The sequence below is a fragment of the Coenobita brevimanus genome, chromosome 44 (genome assembly GCF_032717465.1).
Source record: "Coenobita brevimanus isolate Jiangsu-jjx chromosome 44, ASM3271746v2, whole genome shotgun sequence".
Taxonomy (NCBI): Eukaryota; Metazoa; Arthropoda; class Malacostraca; order Decapoda; family Coenobitidae; genus Coenobita; species Coenobita brevimanus.
Window position 1 is genome coordinate 10,851,513 of NC_136997.1, and position 12,179 is coordinate 10,863,691.

At 42.6% G+C, this 12,179-nt stretch overlaps 1 protein-coding gene across 1 annotated transcript in view; it reads left to right on the forward strand.

Moving 5' to 3' along the window:
• Positions 1-12,179, forward strand: part of LOC145397972 (glutamate receptor ionotropic, delta-1-like) — a 336,085-nt gene that overhangs the window by 37,982 nt on the left and 285,924 nt on the right. Inside the window, exon 3 of the mRNA XM_080270947.1 lies at positions 2,529-3,548. Within this exon, the coding sequence (XP_080127073.1) occupies positions 2,529-3,548 (1,020 nt within the window). The remainder of the gene's footprint in view (positions 1-2,528; positions 3,549-12,179) is intronic.

Below are 12,179 nucleotides of genomic sequence, written 5' to 3' on the forward strand. Positions count from 1 at the left end.
TAGCTGTGCCCGCCTGTTGTGAGAATTGTCAGTGAGTTTAGTGACCTGTGATTGTGATAGTGTTGCGCTACTGACCTATGAGAGTGTTGTGCTAGTTTGCTGTAGTAACTTGTGATATTGTTGTTCTAGTGACGTATGATAGTGTTGGGCTAGTGACGTGTGATAGTGTTGTGCCAGTGATCTACGATAGTGCTGTACTAGTGTGTCATGGTGACCCGCAATACCCTTGAGTGATTTTGTGTGTGTTGGTTTCCTCTATGGAGATTTGTGTCCCTGCTGGAATATTTGAGGACTACCTTGACTTAAAGCAGGGCTGGGGATCATCCAGCCTCCAGGCCGTATAAGGCTTGCAAGATCATTTTATCAGGCCCGCAAGGCAATTCGTTAATGCGATTTCATATATATATATATATATATATATATATATATATATATATATATGTATATATATATATATATATATATATATATATATAATGTACTAGGATACAGTTGGTTTTAAGTTGATAATTTTATATGGCCCACGAATGATGTTAAAAATATCCTAATGGCTCCTAATAGGAGAAAGGTTCCTCACCCCTGAGTTAAAGGAAGAATTTCTCAAATTAAAACGGGAGGTACAGTACAAGGTTCTCAGACAGAAGTCACAAATAAGGGAATTGTTGGAGATGTTGGATGAGAGAAAAATAAAGGCTGAAGGCTGGACACTTGTCCACAAGGGTGCAACAAAGTTTACCTTTAAGGAACAAGTGGAGATAAAAACCAAAAATACACTCAACGTGTTACATGACGAATGTGAAGGGAAGGCAGAGAGGGAAGTAGAGGAGGATGGTGAAAGTACTTTCTGTAGGAATCCTCAGCTCAAAATAGATAAGAAAAATGTTGTCATGGTTGGAATCTCCTGGGTAATATATCTAAATAGGGCAGTGTATACTCCACTCACTAAACAGTTGTGTCTTCCGGGGGCCAAGGTGGGTAATGCATCAGGAAAATTTTAAAACATCTTGAGGGACAGTGGAGACACCCACCGTCTGTCTCAGTGTGGGAGGCAACAATATTGGTATGCGTAGGAGTAAGGTACTGTGGCAGCAGTACAAGGATATGTTGGAGAAAGTTAGGGAGAGGGGAAGGACCCCTGTAGTACTTTGTGTTTAGCCTAGAAGGGGGGTGGGGAGGCAATGGTTAAGCAAGACGATAGGTTAAAATTGCCACCTTGAAAGATAGTGCAAAGTTAATACAATACCTTTCATGGACAGATTGGACTGGTTTTATGGATGGAGTGCCATGTATAGTTGGGATGGGACTCATATTAGTAGGCAGGGAGTTGAGAATTAGTTATACAGGAAGTTGTAACAACAACACTCAGAAATCATTATCATCAGGTGTCGATCAATGCATCAAGACTTACAAATATAAATACAATTTAGCCATTAGTGTAGATACATCCACTCAGGCACCTCTAAATGAGCAGGCGATTATTCAAAATAAGCAGGCGATGATAGAGGACAAAACAAACGATGATTGAAGAGCAAAAACTGACAGAACAAAAAATTGTTAAATTAGTAAAGGGTTTCCCAGTTATTAACAAAAACAAAAGAAGTAAATCTCAAAGTAGAGGCATAACTACTCGTAATAATCTAAATATGGAATACACAAACAACAGAAGTTTACTTAATAAAATGGATTAACTTGTACAGAGAAAATAAACATTGCCGTTATTAGTGAAACTTAGATGAATACAGACACTCAAGAATTTTTAGCAGATTGTCAGATCAAGGGCTATAATATTTTGTCAAAATCATTTGGAATGAAAGGGAGCCGGGGTAGCTGTTTGTATAAAGGATTCATTAAACTGTTACAATAAAGTCAACATTAAATTAAATACGGACAGGGAAAGTTTTTGGGTTGAAATTGGTAACAACAGGGAGAAAATAGTCTAAGGAGCTTTCTACAATTCTCCAAATTAAGTAGTGTAGATAGTAAATACCTTTGGGAGGAAATTAGGAATGCATCACACTCCAGCTTAGTAATAATTGTAGGGAATCTTAATCTGCCAGGGATAGATTGGCTAAATCAGAAAGAGGATACAGAGTCAGAGGAATTTCTGGAGGCAGTACAGGATAATTTCCTTTATCAGTACATCAGTGAGGCTACGACAGGTAATAATATACTAAATTTGGTTTTATCTCATAAGAAAATGTCATTAGTGATATAGAAATTGATGGACGGCTTGGTAACAGATATCATGGAGAAAAGTTCAAATTTATTTGGGATGTCTGTTCTGCTGAAAATCCATTGACAGTTCCTAATATTCGTCTAGTTCATTCACTCTTAACAAGTGAACATCCCGAATACTTATAGTTTCATTCATATACATCTGTCACTTACATGTTATTCAAATTCCTCATTTTATAATGAAGCACTGTTTAATCAGTCCTATAAGTAAAATAGTTCCCCACCACGTGATTGGACCAACAACACTATCTATTATACATTTCCTTCCTCCAGAGACCGGATTCCTGGTTCAGGACGCTCTTACCGCTCTGGTGTTGGGATTGCTACGAGGCCAAGACCTCCTGCTGGTCACAGACGACCACAGTCAGATCCTGTTGGACGTGGGCTGGGTGGTGTCAGTGGCCGGAGCCTCCTACACGCATGTCATCCTCACCTCCCAACACTCACTCCTCCACACATCCCGTCCCACCCACCATACCCAAGGCTCCTTCCTCACCGCCATCCTTCTCTTCCACCACCACCCCACTGCCTTCCTTCTCCTCCTGGCAGACAACAAACACTGGAATCCCAGCTACCTCGTCCTCTTCTGCTTGGACCAGCACCTCAACACCACCACCGTCCTCAACCAGCCTGTCGTCCAGCGCTCTAGGTTCATCCTGCTCTTCCAGCCAACAGTCCAGGCCGGCCACACTCACCTCCTTGCCTACACCTCCAGACCAGTACACCATGACAAATCGGGTTGCTCATTCACCAAGACACCCCTGGGAGTCTGGAGTCATGATAGATTTCACAGCCGGCAAGCACTCTTTCCTCCTCGCTTCCACGATTTTGGAGGTCAAGTTTTGAAGCTGTCAGTGGTGTGCACTAATGATCAACCATTCCTTTATGCTGCTAAAAATGGTAGTTGTACAGGAGGAAACTCAGATGCTGCACATATTATAGCTAAGAAACTTAACTTTCAGGTGGCATACATCGATTTGGAAGAAGTAGTGTGGGGTTCCAAACAGAATGGGACATGGGATGGAATGTTTGGTGAGCTGATGTATAAAGGGAAAGATCTTGTGATCAATTCACAGGACATTACTGCTGACACAATCAGCGATTTTGATTGGACCTACCCATATTGGGAAAACAGTTATGGAATCATTTTGGAGGTACCTCGGCCATTACCCCAGTGGAGGAACATCCTTTATCCATTTTCCTCATTAACTTGGGGTTTGGTGTTTGGCACCACGATGGTGATTTCTTCTGCACTGGCTTTGCTCATTCAAAGACTCCATCACGTCAGCGACCCCATCGGTATCACTCTCCAGGTGATGAACCACATGGAAACAACCCACATTTTACTTTCCCTGTGTCATAAACAAATAACCCTCCATGTTCCATTTCTTTGTGATTTGGCAACTAACTTGTACTTGGTAGTAGTATCATTGTATCATTTGTTTTGCAAAAAAAAAAAAAAATTGTCATTGTTTTCCATATCCCCTGTGGCAGGGGGGACACAATCTGGCCGCACTATGGTGTGGTATTGCTACTCTGTGGCCAGATTGTGTTAGGAAGAATTCTGAGACCGTATTCTCTGCATGTCGTAAAAGGCGACTAAAAGGGGCGTGATGAGGGGACTAGGGACCCCCTCCTCTGTTCTTTAGTTCCTAAAAAGAGACAGGCCAGAGAAAGGGATAGGGGATTGAGCTATCCCCATACCGTGAAGATTGAGTCCATGAATGTGAGTGGATGTAGTACGATTGAGGCGAAAAGGGAGGAGACTGGGAAAATGTTTGTGAGAAGAAAGTTGGAAGTGTTAGCTTTGAGTAAAACAAAGATGAAAGGGAAACGTGAGCCTAAGTTTGGAAGTGTGAATGGAAGATTGTCAGGTGTTGATAGAAGAAGCGCAAGAGAAGGTGTGGTCTTGTTAATGAGCCCGAAAGTACAGCAATGTATGGCTGAATGGAAGGATGTGTCATCGAAACTGATGTGAGTGAAAGTGAAATTTGAATCTGAGTTGTGGGTATTTGTGACTGCATATGGGGCTGCTAGTGAAAGGGATGAAGAAGAGAATGAGTCTTTCTGGAATGACATGGGCGAGTGTCTGCAGAGTTTTAGAGCGGATGTGAATGTGGTAATGATGGGAGATCTGAATACAAGAGTAGGAAATGTGGCAGTTGAAGGTGTAGTTGGTATGCATGGTGTGCCTGGAAGAAATGAAAATGGGGAACGAATGATAGGGATGTGCGTTGAGCGAGACATGGTGATTGGAAATACCTTGTTTGAGAAGAAAGATATTTATAAGTATACATGGATGAGACAGGAGTGTGGGAGGGTTGTTGATAGAGCTTTGATGGACTATGTGGTTGTGTCCAGGAATGTAATAGGAAGACTGTTGGATGTGATAGTTTTGAGAGGGGAAGGTGGAGGTATGTCTGACCACTACCTGGTGGAGGAAGTGTTGACAGCAGGTAAGAGATGGGTGAGAGCTAGGAGAGTTAGATGTGGCAGGGAGGTTTTGAATGTGAGTGAGTCGGATAAAAGAAAGAAAATGATAGAAAATCAGGAAAAATTGAAAGATGAATGGAATGCCGTGAAAAATCAGGAGAATGGCAGTGTGGAGGAAAAATGACAGTTGTTTAAGAGTGCTGTGATGAGGCATGCGGAAGAGGTAAGTTGTGTGAGGAGAGTGGGTGGTGGTGTAAGAAAGGGAAGTGAATGGTGGTGCAAGGAAATAAGTATGGCTGTGGCTGAGAAGAGATGTGCATATGAAGTGTGGCTGCAGAAGAAGGATGAGGTGTCATGTGAGAGGTATAAGGAAAAGAGGAAGAGGGCAAGAAGGGCTGTGCATGATGCTAAAGTGGCAGCAGATGAGAGGTTGGGTAGGCAGTTGACTGAGAATTTTCAACAGAATAATGTAATGTTTTGGAAGGAGGTGAAAAGGGTGGAAAAGGGAGAGTCTGGGAAGGAAGAGTGAGTAGAAGCTGAGGATGGGAGAATATTAATTGAGATGGATGCAGTTAGGAAGAGATGGGCAGAGTATTTTGAAAGATTGTTAAACATAGAGGTGGAAAGGCAGACTGAGATTGTGGCAGATGGAAGAGCGCAAGGAATAAATGCATTAGGAGAGTATAATGATTCTTTGATCACGATGGAGGAAGTGCAGGAGGCAATAAAGCAGATGAGAACAGGGAAAGCTGCAGGCATGGATGGGTGTTTTGTGGAATGCCTGAAAGATGGTAGAGCGACTGTTGCTGACTGGTTAGTAAGATTGTTGAATGTGTGCTTTGTGCAACATATAGTGCCAGTTGACTAAGCAAGTGCTTGTGTGGTCCGGTTGTATAAAGGTAAGGGTGAAAAGTAAGAATGTACTACCTTTAGGGGCAAAAGTCTGTTGAGTGTTGTAGGTAAGTTGTATGGTAGTGTTCATAAAGAGAGTTAAAGAGGGTACATAGGGAGTGATTGGTGATGAGAAGTGTGGCTTTAGGAGAGGGAGGGGATGCGAGGATCAAGTGTGTGAAAAGTATTTAGCAAAAGGTAAGGATGTGTTTTGGGTGTTCATGGATGTACAGAAAGTTTATTATAGAATTGATAGGGATGCTTTGTGGACTGTTTTAAGATTGTATGAACTTGATGGTAGGTTACCAAAAGGAGTGAAAAGCTTTTATGTAATATAGTAGTACGTGTGTAAGAGTGGAAAATACTGTGAGTGATTGGTTTCCCGTGAGAGCTGGGCTGTGGCAGGGATGTATGATGTTGCCTTGGTTGTTTATTATTTATGTGGATGGTGTTGTAAGGGAGGTGAATGCAAGTCTTAGGTGGAGATCTGAGTCTAGTGACTGTTGATGGTAGAGAGTGGAATCTGAAGCAGCTGCTGTTTGCTGATGGTACTGCACTGGTGGCTGATTCACAGGGGAGAGATTGAGACAGTTGGTAGAGGAATTTGGAAGGGTGTGTGAAAGGAAGAAATTGAAATTAAATGAGAATAAGTGTAAAGTGATTAAGTGTGTGAGGTTGGCAGATGGCAGGAGGATGAATATAGTTCTGAATGGTGAGTTGCTTGAGGAGGTAGAGTGTTTTAAGGATTTAGGGTCATATGTTGCTGTGGATGGAAGAATAGATGCAGAAGTGAAGTTTGGAATGAATGAAGTAGGAAAGGTGGTGCTAGGAATGAAAGAGCGTTTAGATGTCGTTCGTTTAGAATGGATGTAAATAGAAGGTTGTACATGGTACCGACTGCACTATATGGAGCTGAAACATGGACTGTGCGTGTAGCAGAGAGGAAAAGATTGAATGTAATGGAGATGAGGTGTGTGAGGATTATGTGTCGAGTGACACGTATGGATCGAGTAAGAAATGATGAGTGCAAAGGAAAACTGGAGTTGTGCGGGAGATGGCTGGTCAAGTTGAGCAGAGGGTGTTGTGATGGTTTGGGCATATGGGGAGAATGGATAATGAGCGACTGCTGAAAAAGATAACTAGATCTGATGTGAGAGGTGTATGGCTGAAAGGAAGACCACGAACAGTGTGAAGAGAGCATTGGATGTGAGAGGGATGTCTGTTGAGCAGGGAAGAATGGCCATGCATGACAGAAATTAATGGAGACAAATTGTGAATGAATAAAACGCAGCCCTGAGGGGATATTCTTCCGCATTTTGTCTTATCAACTGATCAGGTCAGGTGCAGGTAAGGGGATGGGTTCATTATGATGTGGCAAGGGTAAACTGCCCCTCTCCCGGTGACGACTCGAGGTGCCTGGAACCACTGTCTGACTCTCTTCTTCATTTCTGCAACATTCACGGCCTTTCCTCTAACTTTCGCTCTGTTGAGCACTACCTCTCCTCCTCTAAACCTCACCTTCTTTTTCTAACTGAGACTCAGCTGTCTGAGGCAACTGACAGCAAACACTTTTCTGTATCCTCCTACTTTCTCTATTCTCATTGCAAAGCCAAAGGTGGCTGTTGTGTATATATACGCAACAACTTATCTTCCTCTCGTGTTCCTGAACTCGATTCTTCTGATTTCTCTACACTCTGGCTTCGGCTTTCCTGTCATTCTCTGACTAAATATATCTGTGCTGTTTACTTATCCCCTAATTCTACTGACTATCAAAAATTCTTCGACTATCTTACTTCTACGATGGAACACATTCTATCCATTTCTCCTTTCTCTGAAATCTCGATTCTAGAATATTTCAATGTTCACCACCACCTTTGGCTCTCCTTTCCTTTCACTGATCCACCTGGTGAACAAGCCTACATCTTTTCTATCCTTATGACCTAGAGCAGCTGGTACAGCACCCTACCCGTATCCCAGACCGCCCTGGAGAGAGCTCTAACATACTTGACCTCTTCCTTACAACTTATCCTTCTGCTTACACTGTTAATCTTTTCTCTCCGTTGGGCTCCTCCGATCACAAACTTATCACCTTAACCTGTCCTATCACTTCAGTACTGCCTGTGGACCCTCCAGTGAAACGTTGCCTGTGGCATTTTGGAGCCACGGATTGGGAGGTCCTCAGGCAGTCCTTCTTTGATATTCCCTGGAGTGATTATTGTTTCCATGGCTGGGAGCCATCTGAGTGTGCCTTGCGCATTACGGAGGTTATTCTCTCGGGCATGGAAGCATACATTCCTTTTTCATATCCGTTGACTAATGCAAGAAAGCCTTGGTTAAATCACGCTTGTTCTAATGCTGTCCTCAACAAGGAGAGAGCCTACAAAAGGTACCGGAGCCAACCCACCCCTGAATCATATCATCTTTACGTTTCTGCTCGGAATCGTGCTAAGTCTGTTTTTCGCTCTGCTAAAAATAATTTCATCCGTACTAAATGCTCTCAACTCTCCAACTCGAATTCTTCCTGCTCCTTCTGGCACCTTGCCAAAAACGTTTCTAACAACTTTACATCATTATCCTTCCCTCCTCTTTTCTACTCTGATGGTTCTGTAGCTATTTCTTCTACTGATAAAGCAGATCTCTTTGCACAGACTTTCTCCTCCAATTCCACCTTAGACGATTCCAGTGCTGTTCCTCCATCACTTCCCGCCTCTGACTTCCTCATTGCTGACATTAAAATTTCTTCAGCTGATGTATTTTCTGACATCACTGGCCTCAATACTAACAAGGCATATGGGCCTGATGGAGTCCCTCCTGTTGTTCTCAAGAATTGTGCTTCTGTGCTTACACCCTGCCTAGGCAAACTCTTCCGCGTTTGTCTGCCAACTTGTACATTTCCTTCTTGCTGGAAGTTTGCTCTCATTCAGCCAGTCCCAAAGAAGGGTGACCACTCCCAACCCTCCAACTATCGTCCAATTGCTTTAACGTCCTGTATTTCAAAAGTTTTCGAGTCAATTCTCAATAGAAAAATATTAAGGCATCTTTCCTATCACAACCTTCTTTCTGATCATCAGTACGGGTTCCGTCAGGGACGCTTCACTGGCTATCTTCTCACCTACCTTTCAGACTCCTGGTCATCCTCCTTTCGGGACTTCGGTGAAAGCTTTGCCATTGCACTTGACATCTCAAAGGCTTTCGATCGAGTCTGGCATAAATCTTTAATTTCCAAACTGCCCTCTTACGGTTTTTATCCTATCTGTGCCTTCATTGGTAGCTTCCTTTCTGGTCGTTCTATAGCCGCTGTTGTAGACGGCCATCGTTCTTCTCCTAGATCTATAAACTGTGGTGTTCCTCAGGGCTCTGTCCTATCACCCACTCTCTTCCTTTTATTCATCAATGACCTTCTAAGCTGTACATCTAACCCAATCCACTCATACGCTGATGACTCCACCCTTCTCCTTTCCATTCGGTTACCACAACGCCCATCTCAGCAGTTACTTCAACAAACAAGGGATGAGGTTATGTCACACCTAATGTCTGACTTGGCTCGTATCTCTGACTGGGGTAAAAATATTCTGGTTGTTTTTAATGCATCTAAGACTCAGTTCTTACACCTATCAACCCGTCAAAATCTTCCACAGGTATACCCACTGATGTTTAATAATATTCAGTTTAATCCTGCATCATCCTTGAACATGCTTGGGGTTTCATGTACTTGGGAATTATCTTGGAAAGATCATATTACATCTCTTGTAAAATCTGCTTCCAAGAGATTAGGTGTGCTAAGCCGACTCCGTTCTTTCTTTACCCCTGCACAATTGTTGACTCTGTACATGGGTTTTATCCGCCCCTGTGAGGAGTACAACTCTCATGTGTGGGGAGGCTCCCCACATACAGCTCTTCTCAATAGGGTGGAGTCAAAGGTTTTTCGTCTCATTAACTCTCCTCCTCTTACTGACTCCGTTCAACCTCTGTCTCTTCGCCGCACTGTTGCATCTTTATGTCTTTTCTATCGCTGCTTTTATGGTCGCTGCTCCTCTGAACTGTCTGCATGCATTCCTCCACCTCTACGAGGGGCCGTAGCACCTTTCTAGCAGCAAACTCTCATCTCTTTTCTGTCCAACTCTCTAATGCAAGAGTTAACCGTTACTCCCAGTCCTTCATTTATACAACAGGTCAACTCTGGAACTGTCTCCCTCTGTCTGTATTTCCTTCTAGCTATGATCTCCAGTCTTTCAAACGCAGGGTGTCCAGGCGTCTCAAAATGATTGGATCTTGAATTTGGCTCTCTCCTGTATTTTGTTTTTCTCTTGGAGGGAACTCTTACTGCGGGCTCATGACCTTTGGTTCCTTGTTCCTCGCATAAAAAAAAGGAACAGCTCTGCTGTCGGGTTCTGCTGCGGATGTCACTGATTGCACTGTGCAGTTGACCGTCATGCCGCGTTGTGTGGTGAGGATCTGTCTTTTCTTCCTCTTGAGGCTGAGATGTAAATGAATGTGTTTTGAGTAGATGAGTAAATTGGGAATGTTTCGTCCTGTCTCGGTTCCCTCACTTTCCTTGGGGAAAGCAGCCTAGGTATATAGATAGATAGTATCGCAGCACTCATCCTTCATCAGTCGAACCCCATCATCATGTTCCCGTAGCAACTGCACTCAGTCTTTTTCCTATTGTATACTTGTATATCCTTCTCCTTTTCAGTTAGAATATTTTTTCGTATGCACTATCTCGGCTTCTTCACGATTCCATGCCGAACCCAAACGTATATATCACCAGGACTAAAACCATAAAAAAAAAAAAAAAAGCTTCACCGTTCCTTCTCCCTATATATAAATTCTGTAACACATTCACCTTTACCATCCCAGGCATTTTTGGAATTTTATACCCACCCAATCCCGGATCAAAAAAGGGAAAAAATTGTATTGCATAAAATAGTCCAAAAGGACATATATAGAATCACTAAATGAAGGGACAGAGGGTCCATGTGACAGTTTCAATGGCATGATTTCTGTAACATTCTAACGCTGTGACGGTCAGTGGCACACTGATATTACCCAGCCATGCAGAACCAAACTCAGTGCTACAAGTGCTTGTGCACAATGTTGCCAATACATTAAGCTACTCCTTAGCAAAAAATTAGCAAGACTGAAGCAGGTAGAGACGCGCTACAGCGCGATAATTTTGCTGTTGGCACCATCAAGTTGCTGGGATTACTCAAGACGTTTTGTACCGTCGGCACCATGCCGACGGCGGGATTGTACGGGTTAATATTATATTCTGTACTTTGGGGTGAATGCTGTTGGAGGAGTCTTTTCTTTAGCGCTGAGGCTGAACACTTCGAAAATTGCGTCCAATAATATATATATATATATATATATATATATATATATATATATATATATATATATATTCCTAGTTATGGATGGTGCTCTTAATATTTATGTATAAGTTTTACATCACACAGACTGTTATTTTTCTTCGAAAGCATTCTAACGAAAATAATCGCACACCATAATGCCATAACCACCACTTTACCTATCAGTTCTAATTGTGCATGCACGGGAATGATTACATTGACGTTTTGGGGTTATTGTGATTCGGAAGATCACTCGAATCATCGAGCGGTGTGTTGCCCGCTTTCACGGTAACAAAAGTTTCTAGAAAGATTCATTCTCCAACCACCACGTCGATAAGAACAATATATGGTAGATTATTATTATTATTTTTTTTTTAATATGAGGAAGTAGGAACCAAAGGCCACGGGCCTGCAAAATTGTTCCTGCCAAGAGAAAAACAAAATACAAGAGAAAGCCAAATTCAAGATCCGATAATTTTGAGATGCCTGGACACACTGCGTTTGAAAGACCGGAGATCATAGGAAACAGGAAATACAGACAGAGGGAGACAGTTCCAGAGTTGACCTGTTGCATAAATGAAGGACTGGGAGTAACGGTTAACTCTTGCATTAGAAAGTTGGACAGAAAAGGGATGAGAGTTTGCTACTAGACGGGTGCTACGCTCCCGTCGTGGAGGTGGAGGAGTGCATGCAGACAGTTCAAAAGGGGCAGTGACCATTGAAGTAGCGATAGAAGAGATAAAGATGCAACAGTGCGGCGAAGAGACAGAGGTTGAACGGAGTCAGTAGGAGGAGGAGAGTTAATGAGATGAAAAGCCTTTGACTCCACGCTATTGAGAAGAGCTGTATGTGGGGAGCCTTCCCACACATGAGAGTTGTACTCTTCACAGGGGCAGATAAAACCCCTATATAGAGTTAACAATTGTGCAGCGGTAAATAAGGAATGGTATCGGCTTAGCGCACCTAATCTCTTGGAAACCGATTTTACAAGAGATGTAATAGAATCTTTTCAAGATAAGTCCCAAGTACATGAAACCCCAAGCATGTTCAAGGATGATGCAGGCTTAAGCTGAATATTATTAAATATTAGTGGGTATACCTGTGGAAGATTCTGACGGGTTGATAGGTGTAAAAACTGAGTCTTTGATGCATTAAAAACAACAAGATTATTTCTACTCCATTCTGAGATACGAGCCAAGTCAGAAATTTGGTGTTCCATAGCCTCATCCCTTGTTTGCTAAAGTAACTGCTGAGATGGACGTTGCGGGA